This window comes from Astatotilapia calliptera, chromosome 2 (assembly GCF_964374335.1).
Source record: "Astatotilapia calliptera chromosome 2, fAstCal68.1, whole genome shotgun sequence".
Taxonomy (NCBI): domain Eukaryota; kingdom Metazoa; phylum Chordata; class Actinopteri; order Cichliformes; family Cichlidae; genus Astatotilapia; species Astatotilapia calliptera.
This window is the reverse complement of record NC_137423.1, coordinates 24,311,221-24,332,056: the sequence shown is the minus strand read 5'-3', so window position 1 is coordinate 24,332,056 and position 20,836 is coordinate 24,311,221. Positions and strand designations below refer to the sequence as shown.

General features: G+C 40.3%; 1 protein-coding gene across 2 annotated transcripts in view; it reads left to right on the top strand.

Moving 5' to 3' along the window:
• gria1a (glutamate receptor, ionotropic, AMPA 1a) overlaps positions 1-20,836 on the top strand; it is a 74,105-nt gene that overhangs the window by 11,661 nt on the left and 41,608 nt on the right. For both annotated transcript variants that reach the window (XR_003274165.2, XM_026188844.2), the window contains exons 3-5: positions 9,785-10,024; positions 15,132-15,316; positions 20,038-20,091. Coding sequence is in view for 1 of the 2 variants with exons in the window: in XM_026188844.2 (XP_026044629.1) it covers positions 9,785-10,024; positions 15,132-15,316; positions 20,038-20,091 (479 nt within the window). In the remaining variant the exon portion in view is untranslated. The remainder of the gene's footprint in view (positions 1-9,784; positions 10,025-15,131; positions 15,317-20,037; positions 20,092-20,836) is intronic.

The window sequence follows — 20,836 nt, the reverse complement described above, 5'->3', positions numbered from 1 at the left end:
AGAACTCATCTGTCAAACCTGTGAGCCGCATACATTCTGTAGTGTAACTGCATGTGTACACAGTTCCTCAAACGCCTGAGACTAATCCACTCTACGGAGTTATCGATATCAAGATTTAAATACATCAGGGTAGCGGATTTAATCCATGAATTATCCATAGGTGCCTTGTCCTGTACTGTTATTGATTGTCTCTAGTATCTGCAAGTTGGAGTCAATGGCTCAATTAGTTAGCTGAGAAAAAACTGGCTATAACATTATTCATTTATCAAGCACTAACAGTCAAATGTTTGCTAGGTGTGTTTTTTTTTTTCAAATAAATACATTTTCTACTTTTGCAGCCCTAGATAGAAATGATTTTTTGCAGCGCTCATAAATTCTGCTCAGTGACCACAATCATTTCCCACGAGCTCGGCTGGAATCTGTTGAAGAAGGTTTTTAATTCATACAGAGGTTCCTAGTGAATTAGCTTGCAGGTTGTGAGTTTGGCTCTCCTTGCCCCTCATATCCACTTCCATCACTTCCCCTGTCAGAGAAATGAAAGCGTGTGAGCGGGACTGTCCCTCTGCACCTGTCGACACTGATACGCAGATGGGGAGATAATTGCGAAGGGATAATTGTTAAGGAGATAATTGGAGTTTCCATACCCCCTGACAGGAGCTGGTCTGGGCTATGTTTCTGACCCGTTGCCCAGGTAAGCATTTGTTCAGCAGGCGGCAGGGCTCCGCAGCAAACCAGATTGGAGACGTGGTGAGAAACAGTAAGAAGGAGAGACAATAGCTTGGCGTGAAAGGGTTAGAGAGTGAGACACCAGAAGAGAGAGAGATGTTCGGAGCGGAGGGGAGTGCTTTCACACCCTCGATTACCCATTTAATGAGGCGATGCGGTGCCATTGTTTTATTACTTAGAGGAAATAGGAGAGATCTAGATTTCACTGTGTGGTCCCTTTATTTCCCACTGCTAGGCTGGCATCTGTTCTCTTTGTTCGCAGCATTCTCCTTATCATTTCCTCTCACAGACACCCGTGCTTCTCTTTCTTTGCCTTCTGTCTGCTGTCACCTACATTTTCAAGACTCACTTCATTTTTTGCTCATCCTTATTAACCTTCCGTGGCCCCGTTTTCAACTAATATAAACTCTCATGAGTATCCAGTGCGCCCTGACTTACAGTCTAAGTCCTGTTTGGTTGTTCAACTGTTGGTCCCACATCTCCCCCAGAGTTCAGCGTCTTCCTCTCTGGATTTAGTCGATATTTTCCTTATTTTGCCCCCTTTCTTACTCCTTCAGCCACTCTTTTTTATCCTGTATCTCAATTTTCCCTTTTTCTTTGTTGCAAAACACAATTTTATTGCTTTTGTTGAGGAAGTACATCTCTTTTGAGCTTGGGAAGGTAACGCTGTTTAACCTGGGAAACAACAAATCGCTGGAGCAACAAATTGCCGTCTGTCAAAAAACCAACGCCCTTTTTAAAACCTCTTGAACCAGTTTTGACTCCCTTAACTCTTAAGTATCGATTTTCTGGAACATACATGGATCAAAGAATTACCACTACAATGCGCTATGACTAAAAATACTCGTTGGCAGATTTTTCAGGATTTTTAAGGCGATGCAACTGAAAACTGCTTTGACAGCGAAACCCTCCTACGCAGTCATGTCTGGAGACTTTCATGCAGATCTGGGTTGGTGCTGTGTTTTGGTCCCCTGGGTCCCTGTCCTCTGCGCAGAAGGAGATTGATTGCACTGTGTGAGTCATGCTGTGTTGGAGGGCTCGCAGAGTAGGCCACCTCCACCCCATCACCTGGGGGGTTCTTTACAAGCACGATCTGTGTGTGATACGCTGTCTTGTCAAACCCAGTGAGACATTATTGTTATTTTTTATTTTTTTTATTGAAATATTTTTGAGCTAGCGCTTAACGTTTATGAAGGGGTATTGTTTTTTACCCTTAAAAGAAAAATCAGGTCTGAATGCTTGCATACAAATGTGCGGTCTGATTGAATCGGTTATTGACTTCTTTTGCTCGTCCTTTCATTAACATAGCTGATTAGCTCTCCTGAAGATGGATGAGACCAGAGGGACCACAACATGCTCTCTGTTTTTATTACATACATTATCTGGCAGTTATTAGCCATGGGTGGCTGAGTGGAGGATAACTGTGCGCCGAGCAGTGTCTGGTGTCAGATGTGTTTATCTCCCCTCAAAGTGCTCTGTGGTTGATTGAGTGACCCTTCACCCTTGTGAAGGTGGTGTATTTTGCTGCCTCATGTGACAGCTGCCTTCCTGCTGGTGTCATTCCACTCATGTTTCCAAAGGATACTTTAAACTAAGTGCAGAAAAGTACCAGACCCTAGGATTACCAGTGTAAGCCAGCAAAGAAAAGGAAGTTTACTTTTCTGAAAACAAAAAATTTAAAATGTTTTTTATATAGATTTTTCGTTATTTTGTGAGGAATTTAAGGCTTTCATTACAGAACCAGGTGCAGAAAAACGGGAAATGGTATCCAACTAGCCTCTCTGTTGCTTTAGCTACTAGGTTCATACCTACACTGCAACCAATACATTCACTTCTAAAAGGAAATGTTTGACAGCCTAGTGGATTGCTGCTGATTTTGTCCCCCCCTAAATTTTATATGAAGGCCTATAAAATCTATTACATGACAGTTCAAGAATCAAAAAAGTATCTTCGCTTCCAGTAATAAACAGTGTAAGAAAGATAAGAAAGACATCAACCTGCTAGAATCATTTGGGTAGTGACTGTGCAATGCTGTACATATCTCAACACTAGTTTTACCGCAGCCTAACACCTGCTGTTAGAAATGATAGAACTGGGATATTTGGTATTTCGTACTAAACAAAAAGTCCACAGGACAGTGATAAATTGTGCAGGTGCTTAGCAGGATTAGAACCTATTGTGGACACTGAAACTATACTTGAGGTTTTCAGTTATGTGATGTTGTTTTTATCTGACATAAATAGGACTATTGACAGATCATTCCACTGTCTCGAGTGTTGAGAACCACTTTGTATCACTTGGAAAAATAGGCCAAATAAGCAGTGTGTCCCAGGGCTAATTATAAAAGCGTCTCATTATCATCATCAGGATTTTATGTATAAAGACATTTTAAATGAAAATATATTTAAATATAAATGATCTGAGGATTTGATTTTGTGTTGATATGAACGATACATGTAGGAATCTTACCCGTAGTTGTCATTTTGGGGGGCAGGATTGGAAGCATAAGATCCACAAGAAACTTGACTTACCTTGAATTTTGCGTACCGTTTCTATAAAATGGTGCTACAGGTTCACAGCCGCTGGTCACTGTGCATTCATTCCTTTATAAAATGTAACTGTGCTGATTAATCAATCAAACCTTAATAGCTTCATTGGAACTACAGGAAATCTGCAGTTTTATATCCGTGCAGTAGTTTCGGAGCTCTTTTGTAACAGATCTCGATGTTCATCCCTTGATTTTATGATGTTGCTCCAGGGTTGTGAGGGGAAAAATTTAGACAGGACCTTTAAATTTCTCACACTGGGCATTTTTTGTTTCCTAATTTCTTATTTTTTTAATTTCCTTTTTCAAGAATTCATGAACAATTGAATAATGTGTTTGGTTTTCCTCTTTCTATAGGCTGAAAAGGGACTAGTTGGAAAATCGTGATGACGTAAAGGTGTAGGATTGGATGAGATGACTTTATGAATCAGTCTAGCAACAGTATGCTGAGCTAGAAGAAAGCTGGATTTAGCAGCTTGCAGCGCTCAGTCTTAGTCTAGTGATGCCCGCAGGAAAAATTCATGATTTCATAGCATTTGAAACAGATTTCTTTGAAGTTTCACAGTAAATAATTCACCAAACTGAGAACGGTATACAGTCGACCAGAGGATAAGATGAGCAACCAAATCGGATGTCCTATTTTATGGAGTCATCTGGCATGTCACTTCTCAGTAGTGAGGCTCTATCAAAAAAAACGATCTTTATGGATGACTGAACAAGAACTCTCCAATCAGTATGCTCCCTCCAGCTAAACCCAGCTTCCTGTTGCTGTGAAATTTCCTGTCTACCGCTGACCTTAATGTTGCACATTATAATAGCATGTATAACCCAAGGGAGGAAAATAGTAGATACGTGTGTCCCTCCTGTGTGTGTCTGCGTGTGTTTGTGATTCTGATACACATATCAGAATTTGTGGTTTGTCTATGGTCTCCGTATACCTGTGAGTCCAGATTACATCAATTACTGATTTAGCATTAGGCACAGCACTCAAATGACATTTGTTATACAGTATTGATTCTTTCAAACCTGTTTGTGTGAAGCCCTAAAAATACATTTGTGAGGGCTCTTGGTACAATTCAATTCAGCTGCATTGATTATTTTTTTCTTATTTATTTCTTTTTGGCATGTCAAGCAAACCCGGACTATTGAAAAAAAGAATCACATACACCCACACAAAGAAGCAATTTTTTAATACCGCGTTTCTGTACACAGGTTAGGGAACAGCTGATGTGGAGCTGGAGCTGCTGGGAGGCAGGCATGTGCAAGGGCACCTTGACACCTCTGACTTATATATATATATATATATATATATATATATATATATATATATATATATATATATATATATATATATATATATATATAGAGGAGGTGGCTGATATCCAGAAATCCTACCAGTGGCTGGACAAAGCTGGACTGAAAGACAGCACAGAGGCACTAATCATGGCAGCACAAGAACAAGCTCTGAGCACAAGATCCATAGAGGCTGGGGTCTATCACACCAGGCAAGACCCCAGGTGCAGGCTGTGTAAAGATGCCCCAGAGACAATCCAGCACATAACAGCAGGGTGCAAGATGCTAGCAGGCAAGGCATACATGGAACGCCATAACCAAGTGGCCGGCATAGTGTACAGGAACATCTGTGCCGAGTATAACCTGGAAGTCCCGAGGTCAAAATGGGAGATGCCCCCAAGGGTGGTGGAGAATGACCGAGCTAAGATCCTGTGGGACTTCCAGATACAGACGGACAAAATGGTGGTGGCTAACCAACCGGACATAGTGGTGGTAGACAAACAGAAGAAGACGGCTGTAGTGATCGATGTAGCGGTTCCGAATGACAGCAATATCAGGAAGAAGGAACACGAGAAGCTGGAGAAATACCAAGGGCTCAGAGAAGAGCTCGAGAGGATGTGGAGGGTGAAGGTAACGGTGGTCCCCGTGGTAATCGGAGCACTAGGTGCGGTGACTCCCAAGCTAGGCGAGTGGCTCCAGCAGATCCCGGGAATAACATCGGAGATCTCTGTCCAGAAGAGCGCAGTCCTGGGAACAGCTAAGATACTGCGCAGGACCCTCAAGCTCCCAGGCCTCTGGTAGAGGACCCGAGCTTGAAGGATAAACCGCCCGCAGGGGCGTGCTGGGTGTTTTTTATATATATATTTCCGGCGAATACTGACATATCCTTAAATGAATTTCTTTTGTTTTCCCAAAAATCTGTCGAATATATTTTTTTCCTATCCATCAAAACTAACAGGATGCTGTTTTAATACTTAAAGTGTACTTTTTTTAGCCATCAAGTCGTCTATCCATATTTCTATCGTAAACCGTTATGGTCACTATTAAGGAGGCACCTTTTCCAAACACCGGCCCAATAGCCCGTCAGATGCAGGAGCAACTGTCACAAACATCCCTCTTTCATGCAGCCAGCATAGACACGTCTGTCATTTAAAATTTGGCTCATGCTAAGCAGAAGAACAGCTGCAGGGCATAGGAAACAGAGAACAGGGAAGACGTGAGTGCGTGAGTTGTTTCTGACAGTTCCTCCTGTTGCGTGAGTATCAGCCCCTTTAGGAATTGAGTTTCTCTCACTCTCTTTCTCTCTTTCTTTCTCTCCTTTTTTCTGCCGCCCAAAGCTCTTTGGCCACAACAAATGCAAATCAACATCTTGTTCATTCATAAGAAAAGCCTGGTATGGATAAAAATGCCAGCTCGGTTCCAATGAGCTTTCCTGCAGCTGTATGCAGTAAACAATTAGTTGCTGACTTTTTGGACATTGTTATGGGTAATTGGTGGTAATGCATTTAAACTTAACTTTGTGGGGTTCTCACATATTTTTTTACAGTGCTGCCATCTTAGGGAGGAGCCACCAAAACAGGCAAATGATAGTCACTCATAATAATCAGGTTGATGAATTACATTCATTTAAAATGAAGCACAGTTACAGATAGGCACCATTAGACAATGTTAAGATTTCGATAGTAAACACACACAGGCCTAACTGTAAGAGTTAAGAGGTTAGTAATGAAACTCTCAGAGACTGATTGCAATCCGCTGTGTGTATGAGTTTATCAAATATCTGCTAACTCCCACATTTATCATTTATTTATCCCACAAAAAGAGAAAGTATAAAGAAATCACCAAGGCTGCTATCATACACCGCAGGTAATTTGTCACAGTTTTACAGTTAAATCATTTGTTACATGGATGCTCGGCTTATACACGGCTGTTGAAATATTATAATTTTAGCGTTTAGTGGTGGGCAGCCGATCAGGAGCACAGAGCTTTAAATTCTTTTAAACAGTTAACTTCACGAGCAAAAAGTCACAGATATTTCTCACTCGCATAGTATGATCCTTGGCACACAGGAGCTCACGGTCTAACTGCTTTTATGCCGACAAGGCCAAAATGGATGAAAAGGAAAGATGAAGCAGAGAGAAAAGTATCCTTTAGTGTTTTTGTTTTTTGTAGTTTAGTTACTTTTTCCAGATGTACCATCCTTCACAGTAAAAATTTTTACCATACCAGCCCCAGTGAAGATGACTGTGTAGCTCAGCCAGGGAGATTCAGAGAGACTAGTTTTTTAAAACGGGCACTGACAAAGTTATGAGTAAACACAAATCATTGTGATATCTGCTAGCTAAACTCACACACTGGTGGCCACTGACAGCTCAGAAAAAGCAATGGCTAGCTTTTATTGTGGCTAAAGAGTTCAGTCTCTTATTGGTGATGTGGTGGAGGAAATGCTACCAGTGTCAGCTTGATATGAAACGGGTTAAAGTTAATACATGGCATAGATGATAGGATATTCAATACTCTGACTGAAACTGCAAAACCTGATGTAAACAGTGTTCATTTTTGATAAGGCAAAAATATGTTAATGAGTAATTCTCTGTAGGTAAGGCTGTAATGTTTATTATCATTTGCAGTTGATTTTTAATGGCAGTAAACTTGTAAATTAACATTTTAATGACAATAATTTTCTGTTATTACAAGTTCATTTCTAATGGACCTCATAATGTAACAAGATCCATTTCAATAACAGTAAACTCTTCTTGTTTCATGCTTATTTTTAATGGCATAAATGTTTTAATGTTACAAATTTCCTTTTAATGGCAGTAATTTTGCAATTTTGGATGTTTTTTAATGTTATAATGTCACAAAACACTTCTAAAAGTAACATTATTATAAGGAAGTGTAACAAGTAGAACCTGAATTCTGGGTGCTGGTGTTTCTAAATTGCTCCCCCCGGCATTAATTTGTATGTATAGAGAGCCTGAGCTGAGCTAAGCTGGAGATGTTGGAACTGGGGTTATTTATATAACCAATAATAACAACCTTAAAAAAGGATAAATAGCTTCTAAATGAGAATCAGCAGAGCTTTACCTCGCAGTTATAGCAAGTCAGAATTTGTTGGGCATTATCCCTTTCTCGTTTTAAGTGATAATAAAAATGGGATGCAGTGAAGCCCTACTGTCTTTCATTATTTCAGAAATTATCTAAGGATTTTGCAAAACCAAGTCACTTTTGCAAATTTGCTAATTCCTCGAGGTGAAAACCCTAATTATGACAAAATGTCCAAACACTCCACAATTCCCACTCCATCTTACGAAAGTCCTTTAGCAGCTCTGAGCTACTGTAATCCCTGCCAGAGAAACAGACTGTTGCCAGGGCAACCCCAGTCCTGCCACCATGGCAGCTGTAACTGTGGCGAGGAGATACGCAGTGCCAGAGTGGACAGGTGTTGCCGGGGTCTTTGAGATCAGTTTAGGTCTCTCAGCCCTGCGTCCAGTGCCGTTACACATGTGGAGCAACACTAACGAGCTGCTCACACACAAACAGACTCAACATGCTACCGGTGTGTACTGCTATCAAGACTCGGACTGCTGAGCTACGCTAATGCTTATGTCGAATTAGACAGGCGCATGGTTGTCTTGCCAACTCGGAGCAGGAGGTCTCTGTCGCATGGTTTTTGTGTTTTTTTTTCCAAACGCACACACTGAAGTGATGAGAAATGACTCATATTCTGTGAAACATTGTAACCTGCTGTAGGGCAGAGTAATGGGGCACTGCACAAAAAGTCAAACAAGCTCCCGTTACCTTTTATTCAAGCAGAACATGGAGGACACCGCATCAAATTGGTCCTAGAAAATTGTAAGGGGATATATATAATGTGTGCTAGTGGAAAGCAGTAGCTGAGAGAGTGTCCATTTATTAGCAAGAGCATGAAGAAAAGATAGTTCTGTTACTGAGTCAGTGTGGCGAGGCGCAAAATGTCTATTTCAGGGCTTGCTTTAAGTAGGGTGACTCACCAGGCTTTGGAGCACTAGAGGCTGCATATGTGTGTGCGTGTTCATGGCGTGTACGTGCGTGTATTTTTCTGTGATATCCCTGTTTTTTCTCCCACTCTCGGTTCCTCACTCTCCCTCTATCTCCGTCACACACACGTGCCTGACCGGAGGGTGCAGGTCTGTGACAGGTTAGGCATTTTGGGTATGGGCCATCCTCGCTCTCTGTCTTTCCCTCAGCTCCTAGCTGCAAGCTGGCCTTCGTGTGGGTACAGGCACCGTCTTCAATCTGTTTGGTAAATACTGAGATAAGTAAGGCCCACCCATCGCCATAGCAGAAAATAGCCCAGACCAGACCTGGAAGTGCAAAGATACCATGCTCTACTGAGAGCACGGTGAGGATATAAAGTGCCGAGAGAAGATCACGAACATAAATTAGCTATTTTAAGAATTTAGGGGGTGTGAAAGAAATCAGAGTGACAGACAGACAATGAGAGAGAGAAAAATGAAGGGACTGAGGGAGAAAGGCAAATGAGAGCTGGAAACCGCCTCCTGCTGCTAGTAAAATGTCAGTGGAACCCTGGGGATGCATTGATTAACCTCTCTACACCTAATCTGCCTCCACCACCTCCACCTTTCACTGAAGGCAAAACACACAGATTAATGCTATGCAGCTGGACCAGCAGATGAGCCCTGCATAAACATGCTATTGAGTACTAGTTAATAGCTCAGGCTCTAAAGACTTCACAGCACCCGGCATGCCACAGATATTTATTTCCTCTTTCTCTCTATCCTCCCACTTTAAAAACCAAAATTAAATCCAAACCATGGATTAAATTGATTTTAATTCAGACAAAATTCTGTTGTGTGATGTGGTTAGTTCAGTTTGACTAACCACATCCAGTGAAATGATTATTTTTTTCGATTAGCCTGATCGTTTCTCAATTTCCTGGATATTCATCTTACTATAACCTTAGACTCAGAAAAGCTTCAGACCTGCACACGATAGCTCTACAGGCTAATTACGATAATTGCCTATTGGACCATATCACTCTTATCCTACTAGCAAATGTAGGCAGGATGGCGACAAAGTTTAATTTGTCGCTTAATAGACGCTGTGTAACAGCAATGAAAAGATAATTGGATTGATGTTTTTGCTGATTTCATTGTTCAAAGGTTTAAAGACTAACACCCTGTATATCTGCTTGTTTTTCTGTTCTGTCCCTTGCAGTTTGCTCCCAGTTCTCCAAAGGTGTGTATGCCATCATTGGCCTGTATGACAGGAAGACAGTCAACATGCTCATGTCCTTCTGTGGAGCACTGCACGTCTGCTTTGTGACACCATCCTTCCCCATTGAAACAGCCAACCAATTTGTGATCCAGCTCAGGCCCGAGCTCCAGGATGCGCTGGTGGGAGTTATCGAACACTATGGATGGTCCAAGTTTGTCTACATGTACAGTTCCAACTCAGGTAGGAAAGCTGCTGGCTCTCTGTTTGACTTGATGTTTAGGCTTGCCTCCATCGTTACAAAAAAGAAGGATGTCAGAATCTGACGGTGGAATTTCATGCGTGCAGACGAAGACAGCCAGTACCAGTAGTTAGACCAGCCACCAGTTGTCATCTTTATATTGCCATGGCGACAGCAGCAGGGTCAATTTTAGCCATTGTGCAGCAACAAGCAGTCATCAGAACGCTTATTTTAGACCACCACTTTTTTACAGACAGGGAGCACCGAATAGAAATATTGACCTGCACTGACTATCAGATAAATCGCACAATGGTACGAAAGATTAAGCTTTTTATTGAGCGCTCCTCAACAGAGACCAGGGTTGCTGCAGTTCCTTTGTCCGTCCGATGAAAGAAAAAAAGGAGTGCTGTAGCATTTAAATTGAACATTTTAATGACACTCCTGCATAGTCAGACAAGAATAAAGTAGCACACCTGTCAGCCTCCTGCTTCTTCCTCTCCATCTCCCCCAGAGCCAAACAGCTATAGCTTTCCCCATAATGCCAGGCCATCTGTCCCAGGTGTTGTGGGTTTTGGAGCATGACCATGATTTGTGTATTTTTTGTGTATGCCCAAAAGCAGGCGCACTTCAATACATTTAGGCTGTATGACAGCTTATTGCAGCTTGTATCTGCTTATGTGTTTGACTTGTGTGTGACAAATAGCAGATTTAAGTCAGCTTTAAAAGACAGATGCCATTATGTCATTCCACACAGCACACAATCAAGCAGTGACAGTAGAGATTTCACAGCAGTCTTTGGCCTGTCAATGCATGATGACCGTAGCGGCCACACATGCCCCTCAGATTATTATTATTTTTTATCTTCTGTGATCCATTTATTAACTACTCACGAATTCTGCGTATGCCTGTGTGTGTGTGTATATTTGTGTCTGAGAGGGTCACCCCTGTGAGTAGTGGGATGGAGCCAGCAGAATCCATATCAGTCGTCTCTGTTGCTTGGATACTATACTGCAGTCACTCTTCCTACATGGTTATTTAAAGCCTTTAAAAGAAATCGTATTTAGTTTGATCAGTTTGTGTAGTATGGTATAGAGCAGCTGTGTTTGCCTCTTCTAAATGTTTCATCAAACTATGTTTTATTAGGTACACTGCATCAGTTAAGTTGACAGTGCCTTCAGGAGATGTTGTGAATTGGCACTATATAAATAAAACTATATTGAATTGAACTGAATTGAATTTTCTAGCATGAAACTCTCGTACACTCTACAGTGTATCTCTTGTAAGTTACAACAACATATTATGGTACAGTACAATTTAAAGTATAAGGTTTACCATAACCATACAAAACTATTTGTCATCATTTGTCTGTACTCTGTCTTAAAATTCATTATGAGGAACAAAGTGCAACCATATGTCGATAGTCTATGGACCCTAAACTCCGTGTCCTTTTTTTTGGAACTATAACAAGATCTCAGCTTTTGTAGGAATGTCCTCTACATGAAACAACACTGAGTATGAACACTGGCCAGAACCTTTACTTTGTTTCAGGAGCTTTGGCCACTTCTAGCTAAAGATTAACATAGCTTAACAGGGCTAGCCATCATAGCATAGGCTGTAGCGGTGAGCACTGTGTGTGAACTTTCTGTGAGGAGGAGCCACAGTGCATTTATTTCTGTGATTTTCTCTTATGACAACAAACAAACAAACAAACAAACAAACAAACAAACAAAAATGCTAGATTATTGTTGCCTACAATGACCCAGGACACAAAAACAAATTTTGTGAAGTTTCACTTCCTGGTTTAAAAAAGTCCAGTTATTGGCAAGGAATCAAAGTTTAAACACAGCATAGCTAAACATTAACATTTTAACACTATTAAATTGAGAATTTAAAAAAATACAGTATTTTACTGTAAAATTGGTGTGTTGCTCACTTAGTAGATGTACTTTCAGACCAGACTGTGTAAACCTGCATTTTTCTGATTTAAAAGACCAAAAGCTCTCTAATTTCTAGTCTAATACATTCATATTCAATGTCTACCTATGTTAGCATTTGTCCAGTGTTTAATCCATTATCCAAAGCAGTCAAGGACATACAAATATATCACATGCATTATCACTCTCCTGCCACCTGAGAGGCTTTAGTATTTCCCCCCTTTTCTATTACCATTTGTCTTGCTCTCTTACAGCATCCCCTAATAAATGTGCCTATCATTTTTATTTTCAGAAGCCAAGAATGGGAAAACAAATTTGATAGCCCATTAAACCTATCATAAACAATATTCAGGAAATAGTTTGCTAAAGTGTTATTTTCTCTGTTCTTGATTGTCTGTTGCCCTGGTCGCCCATGTACTGCCTCTGGCCAAAAGGGTGCTTACGACAGCCAGATTCCATTATGATATCATTCTCTCTCAGTATGCCTTTGAGGGAACATTTTTGTGAGTTCTCCTGTCAGACTGACTTTGATTTAGAGGAGTGCATCAAGCACATTTAAAAATGCGAGAGGATATTTGAGGTAAATCAGTCGGTCAGTGAGGCAAGCAATCAATACATCTGTAACAAAACAAATGAAAAATAAAGAAAACATTAGAATCCATTAATGAGATTCAAATACTAATTTTAGCACACCTTAACTGCTAACCAGCTGTATTCCAAGGTAAAATCAGATTAAGAACTAAATAAGTATATTAGGTTTTTAAAAGAAATAGAAGAATTTAAAATAAATAGCAAAAGAATGAAAAGATGAAAATCAATTAACTTCTGGGTTCAATGTGTCCCAGTACTAAAAGTAGCTGCTAATGAAAATAATGAGTAAATTCACAGAGTTTCTCTTAAAGTCAGGATTATACAAAGATTTTACACAGTGGCTGTATGGAAATAGGTAAAGCTAGAAATGGTGTGACTTTTGGAGCTAGTGTAACTAAGTATTTAAATTTCCCACCATAATAACAGTGACTGCATAATAATAATAATAATAAATTGTGCATTTGCATGTGTGTCAACTCCAAATGCTGAGCTAAGATAATGTTTGTGGTCGATCTCATTTAAAATTCACTCACATCTTCCAGCCAACGCAATAACACTGAACTGAAAAAAAAGAAAAAGAGCACAGCAGTGCAGCAGTGATGAGTTTGGTCGGTCCAGCTTTCATCAGCTGAGTGATCACACAAACAATTACAGCTCTTCCACGGTCTCGTATTATGATTCAGTTCATTTTATTTTTCACATCTCAGACTTGCAAAAGCATTCACAGACATGGCGAACTTCCCGGCGTTGTAGGTGTAATTTGTAAAAGCTGAATAATTTTCACTGTTAATAATTAAGCGCAAAGTATGCCAACATAATAAACTGGTAGGTCCGTGTTTTCAAATATTTCATAGACTAAAGTATGGCTTCAGATTTATGCAACTAACTTATTTATTACAATTTTATATTCATGTTTAAACCATTTCCAGAGTAAATTATATGATTAGGTCTGCCAATTTTGCCCATCATTTTCACTGAACCAAGCACAACCTTTGAGAGAATGAGTTATACCTGGCGACAGGGTCACCACCTTTCTGTCTTTTGAGCTGACTCAGTCTTAAGCTGGAACTCTTTGCTTATAGTTTTATTTACAGTTTTCTTTATAGTTTTTGATGAGCTCTCTGGGAGGATTATCATATTTGGGAACACGGGTCCTGGTTACAATGAGTGGTGCTGTCCATGGTGCTGAAACACTTACTACAGCTCGACTCCATTAAAGTACAGCCGGCCTTGTGACTTTATTCACAGCTCACTATCTCCTGTCTCCCCGTGCTCATCACTCTATCGTTCATCTTTCTGTTAAATGCGTCGGCACCATGAGGTAAAAAGGAATAGCCATGTACCAACCCCTCTGTATCAGTTCCATTCAGCATTCTCACATTCGTCTGGTTCCCTAATTTATTTACATGTGCTATATTGTGGTCATATATAGAGGTGAAACACCATCCATCTTTTTATTTCTTAATGACCCGTTGTCAAAAAAAGCAGCGTGAATTGCCTGGAGAGCAGCTGGTGCGCATTCTAATAAGACCAAGCAATCATCTTTCAGAGGCTGTGACTTCATTTCTCATTCTTCTTTTGACAGGGTCTGTGTTGTTGCTGCTGTTGCTGTTGTTGTGGGAAAGCCAGTATTTGCGTGCATTTATCGTAGAATATATGTGAACCGCGTGATGTGCGGAACGAAGGAGTCTTTAACAGCGCTTGCCAGCTAAGTAACATAGAAGCAAACACAACTACGTCGTGTATCAGTTTGCAATTCTAAATTTTGTGATTGCTATAATTCATTTGGGTAATGGCTGCCAGTCTGCCGTGGGTGAAATTACTTTATTTACTCTGTGGAACAACTGCGGCTGCCAGCTTGAGAGGAATCTGATTGGTCTGCTGCCAGCAGCAAAGAAGTACAACAGTGACTCAGGTTGTAAATCAGAGCTCAAGATCAATGTGTTCCATAATCACCTTTTATATCCTGTCTTAGCATGAGCCTTTAGCTTTTTGGCTGCTCTACCTGCTTCTCTGTGATGCTCGAATGAGTCAGCAGGGTATTGGTGACAGTGTAATTGAGTAGAGCCACCTGTAATTGGGGCTTGGAGGACTTAAAGCTTACTGTGAGTGTGTCGTCTAGCTGATTGTTTGTTACCATGAAAATGGTGATTATTTAGCCCGGCGGTGTGCGAGTTGGAAATGTGCACCTGTATATGTCAGTGTGCTTAATGGACTATCGCATTCGTTACACTTTATCACCAGAGCTACAAGGGAGATTCTGATGGATAAGCTTATCAGGGGCAGTTTGGGTTTCTGTGCAGCTTCTGTTTGGCTCACAAGTTGTCTTAATTTATCTTGCAGTTCATAATATAACTACACAAAGCATGAGGTTACCCCGCATGTAATTTATTTCGCATGCTGTCTAATAAGATGTAGACACTGTTGGATTGCTCCCAGTAGATGAATACCAACTAGTCATTCATCATCTTTGCAGAAGTTCTGTTACAGGTGCCCACACAGTTACCTCCAGAGCTTTCTTTGCGCATTTCAGTTATTCCGTACACTTGGCAAAAACACATGTTCTCATTTGCTTGTCTTCCAGGTCTGTCTGTGCTGCAGAAGGTTCTTGACACGGCAGCAGAGAGGAATTGGCTGGTGACCTCAGTCAATGTGGAGACCATATCGAGTAATGCCTTTGCGAAGGTGTTCCAGGATTTGGACAAGCGAAAGGAGGGCCAGATTATCATTGACTGTGAGACTGAGAGACTCAACAACATACTGCAAATGGTAAAAACATTCACTCTTTTTTATGTTTTCACAATGTATAATCAAATTTTAGCATAAAAACGTGGCCTCATAGCACAACAAAAGCATACAGCTGTTCTTTTAAAAAGATGTCAAGCTAAGTATTAGTTATGTATGTGGCTTAAGTTTAAAAGAATTCGTCGGACATACAAAAAAGGCACAAACATTTCAGGACAAATTTATACACATTTTTATCAGATAAAGAAAGGAGGGGATATAAATTTAATGTGGTGGTTGGCTGTTGGTCTATTGTGATGTCTCGTCTGCTGGAGCATCAAGGACAGTAAAAGATAAATAACGCAGCTTTGGCATTTGAAGCCAGCAGTTCTCCCATGATAGGATCATCACTTTCTCACCTCCGCATTGTTAAAAGGAAAAGGATCCTATCATCGCAATTGACTGTTCACAGCCCCTTCCATCAAACACAGACTGTCCAACCATAGCTTAGCAACTGTAACTAGGCAGAGCAGGTCCCTTGAACTCCAGATTATATCACGAAGGCGGTGTCTCTTTGTTGTTACCTTTATAAAGGGTTATTAAAAACACAACAGGGAGATAATATGAAGAAAATGGTTCTGACTAATTATTCACAAAAACAGTAGTTTGGCTAAAGGAAGATATCACAGTAACCACCGCAGTTTACGCATGATCCAGTACTAGGATGTTATGTTGGCAGTTTCCTTAGCAACTGCTAAAAATAGTGTTTAAAAATATGAAAAGTGAATGTTTATACGCTTGTAAGAATATTGTGATGGACACACACACTGTGTCATCACCCACTGGTTTTTGAAATGGCGTTTTTTGCAATTAGGTTGTTTGGAGCCATAAATGAATATAGCTGGATGAGAGGGAACAGCGCTACATTATGGGCTAATGCTAGCTAGCTTTATTAGCAAAGTCCACAGACAGCTGTATGGGTGCATTTCACCGACAGTAGCTACAGTTTGTTTTTCTCTTGTTTAAATCACTAATTTGTTAGTCGTGTAACCAAGAGAAAAAAGTTAGACTAGTGTAAAAGATCCTAAGAAAACATTTAAACTGAGTCCACATTACAGCAAATATGTTATGTGTGTTACAGGAGCAATATGAAATTGTCAAACGTGTTCCTTGTTCAATATTATTTGGAAGCCGCTGAAATGTGGGCCATTTTTTGTCCTTTATAAAGTTACAAACACACAGCATCAGATTAGATGGCAGAGTATGTCTAACCTTTGTGATACTAACAGCAGCCGCGTTGGTTTACGCTTGCTAGCATTCACATCCAGAACATGATTACACCTGGCTATGGATGCTTGGTTATGTTCCTGTTATTCTCCAGGTTTTATACATCAGTGCTAGTTAGGACAGCTGTCATCAGTTTATTTTTCCCCAGCTTGTTTCCACTGGTAGAAAGAACGTGAGTAGGGTGCTGGCTGTGTGTCAGGGCTGTAGCCCCAGGTAGTCGCCAGTGGTGTCATCTTTGAACCATCTTTGAGCGAGTAACTGCCTTTCTGCATTAATTAAAGAAAAATAATCCATTAAACAGACTATTATTTCTGACACAGACTAGCAAATTTGGCAAACATTCAAACATCTAGCTCATAGGTGTCAAACTCTGGCCCGCGGGCCACATTTGGCCCGCAGCCTGATTACATTTGGCCCGCAGCCTGATTACATTTGGCCCGCGAAGCCATACCAAATTACTATTAGAGCTGGCCTACTGGTATTATACAGCTAATATATATATTGTTTAGTATTAAGCTTTGCTTGTTCCATATTCAGTTTTTCAGCAAAATGTGTTTGAGTCCATAAGAAAAGATTCATTCTTATATCTGGAGGAATAAATATATTTCAATAACTATTAACGTTAGCCCGCAACTTTGTTCCAGTTTTGAATTTTGGCCCACTGTGTATTTGAGTTTGACACCCCTGATCTAGCTGACTAGTCAGGCTCATCCCTCATTTGGTTATTGGAATTAGCTCAAATGCAGCCTAGCAGACTGTGAACAGGCTTCCATAACAATGTTAATTCAACTCAATGTAGTTTTAGCTTTATAACGCCAAGTCAGTGGTGCTGTGAAGGTGCTGTTATGGTGTACAGTGTTTTACATTCAGCATTGTTAAAATCTGCTAAAAAGACCAGAACAGAACATTTTTATGCTGTATAGTTTCAAATTTTAATACTGAAGGGGATTAGTTGCTTTTGGAGACAGCCTCAGGTGACAGTTTAGCTCTTGAGATTTTAAGGGCAGATTATTAAGTGTTGTTAATAAGAAGCAGTAGATACATTAAACCAATAATTTAGGATACAACATCTACACTTTATTACTAAACTGTTACATTTCTACTATTTATTAGTCTTCCACATTAAACGTCACCTCTGTGGATGCCCTGCCACGGACAGTCTTTTATCATGCACATTATCATGAATGAAGTACTTAGGTTCAAGAGACCCTTTTCACAGGGTTCTCAGTTTAAAATGAGCAAACTGGAAACATTAAAATATATTTTTCATCTAACTCATGTACAGTTCCCGAGTTTAATTACCAGGCTGCTAAGAAAAGCTGTCTTTCAATCAGCAAAATCAGTGGTTGCTGACTCAAAATGAGCTGCTTTTATTCAACCGCTGTCTGAAACCAAGAACCCGTTATTTCAAAAACTTTTGTTCACTTTGTTGTTTTTTGTGGGGGGGGTTTACTGCCTTTTACAAGCAGGCATTCTGGCATAATATGAAGGCACCAAGGTGTAATTTGTTTTGCTTGCTGATTCCACGCATGTTATCAGTCTGACTGTCATAGTTCTTTATGTTTGTTCCAGAGAAGAAAAAAAAGTGCACACACATCCCCATCTGTATTTGTAGGCTATCACTGCTCTGTGTGAATGTTATTGATGGCCTGGTGTCTACAGTTAAGGTTATTGCATCAGTTCTCACCAGTTTACAGAAGCTGAGCCCGAGAAGTTCTCCATTCAGACAGCCACCATCAATCACCGACATCTGCTCCCTGCCTCCACGCTGCCCTGCCTGTGCACCCATCCAGCGAGAAACACATATATACACAACACCTCTGCTTGGTTTGCCCTTTAAACTCACAACTGATCGCATCTAATTCATCTCATACCGTACAGATATTGTCTTACAATACAGCCACTGACAGTATATCACACAAACCGAGTGTAGAGGCAGTTTCATAGAAAAGCCACCGCAGAGATGTTTCAGTGGGTTTGCCAACTGAGAGACAAAAAGGGTGACCTGCTCTTTTTGGGCTGAACTCTGAATGACTCTTAAAATCTGCATGCATAATTTAAAAAAAGCTACTCAAAGCCAAAACTTTTCCATTTGACAGTCCAGTGTGGCTGTGTGTTTCCCCCTGTTGTACGGTGTATTGGTGTCAGTACTGGTTCGTGTCTCTCCTCCCTCCTTCTTGTTTTTCCTTGCCTGAGGCTTGGCCGCAGGGCTCCCCTCGTGTTGAGGTCATCATTAATAACAAATGCCACCTTCTGTCATGACCTACGGCATCATTAGACGCACACGCGAACACCACACAAACAAATGAGTGCACTTTGCACTGTATGCACAAAGCAAAATGCTTGCAAAGAGAAAGAGAAAGGAAAAACCATGTTTACCACACTGCCTGCATGGAGAGCATGAAGCAAACTTCATATCCACCGGGTTAAGGCTGTTATTAAGCTTTAAATTAATGCTGCTCACTTGACCTTATTTTATGCGACTGTTGTCAGGACACACACACACACACAACCAAATTTGCTGTAGCTATACACAACAGCAGACTCGTTATTTAGCCAAGAAAAAAAAATAATTTAGCCACCAGCTAAGCATGACATTTTTTTCTTTTTAATCATATACTTAATCTACATTTAGATTTAAGTAAAAGTGACGCTCGGTTTACCTGCTCCACTCATAATATAAATAAACCATCTCTTAAAGTGTCCTGGCCCTTTGTGATTGGCCGACCTGCGACGCCTGCAGTGAAAGAATTATGACAGCGCAGGCAGGACAGAGATGCAGAGTGTAAGCGTGGGAGAAGGGCTGGCACAGTTCATCACTAACAGCCTGCATTATTTCATGGTATTGTTAGACCTTGATGGAGCTCCAGGGAAGTAGAACTCTGTAAAATATTTAAATATCAGATCAAAGATCAAACCAGAGCTCACAAGGGAACAATACTGAGAGCAGAGAGAAGACTAGTAGGATTAGGAAGAGTCTGCCTCATGTCTTAAACTGTGTATATTTCTCCGTCTTTGCTTCTTTTTTTTTAATATTTAATTTTTAAGTTGTTCCCTCTTCGGGTTATGTATCAAAATTTTCTGTTGATACATTTTGCTTGGTAGATATTGTGCCATTTTCTTTGGAACAAATATCTGCATAAAGACAGCAGTGCTGTAAGAACACTTCTTCCATAGCAGAACCATTCATCACTGGCAGGAAAGGGAGGAAAGGACATTCTTTGACTCCAGAACTGTCATTTTCTCAAAGCCAACATGTTCAAAGGCCAGTCCCTTTGCTCTGATTTCCTGTTAACCTACTTTCTGCCTGTCCTGCACAAGATCAAATGCTTTACACTGTCCTGTCTGTGGTGTGATGCCGAGAGAGTGTCATATCCTTCCTCGCACTTTCTCACACATGAATATATTCGAAACAACCTTGTGTGCTCGTGTGTGTGGCACGCATTTTATTTTATGTCTCTTTTGTTCTTATCTTTCAGATTGTAGATCAAGGAAAGAATGCAAAGAGCTACCACTATATTCTGGCTAATCTGGTAAGAAAGACTATTTTCATTTTTTTAAATTTCTTAATAACCACCAATAACCAATTATATTTTGCTTCCAAGAAGCCAGATGTTCTTGTAATTTTTTAAGACGTCTTGAGCAATAGTTCTCTAGCATTTCCGAAGTTCTTTGGTTGATTTTTCACCCATTTTCAGTCCACTTCCTGTACCTGACCATTTCCAAATATTTTTTTTAAGCCACAGTTAGCGCTTACCTATGAATCATCTAATCATATGTGCTGACACATAACAGACACTTTAGCAAAGAATCTATTTTAAATCAAGTCTTTCAACAGTTTATTACTAGCAGTCTGTCACAAAAACATGTCATTTGTTTCCATTTCTTTAGTTGAATCTACAAAAAATGCCAAAGATAAAACACTTTGACAAGCATAAAATAGTATTTTTCCTCCAACATGTTGATTCTTAAAGACTTACTAACTGAAAACTATCTGGACACTGTTTACTTTAAAAAGTTGAGGACAACAGAAGAAGTGGCGGGTCTTAAAAAATACTAACTATAGCAAATGAGCGGTATCCATTTCCTTAAAAAACAGGGGAACAAAACCAACAAAGACCTGACACAAGACCTGAGAGATGCCTTAGTTGGTCCATTTACTGTTCAATGGAGATTGATTGGAAATTATTTAAGTAGACGGGTTAACAACCATCCGTAAAACACAGTGGAAGCTCTATCATGATTTGGGGCTCCATTATAAATGCAGAAAAGTACCGT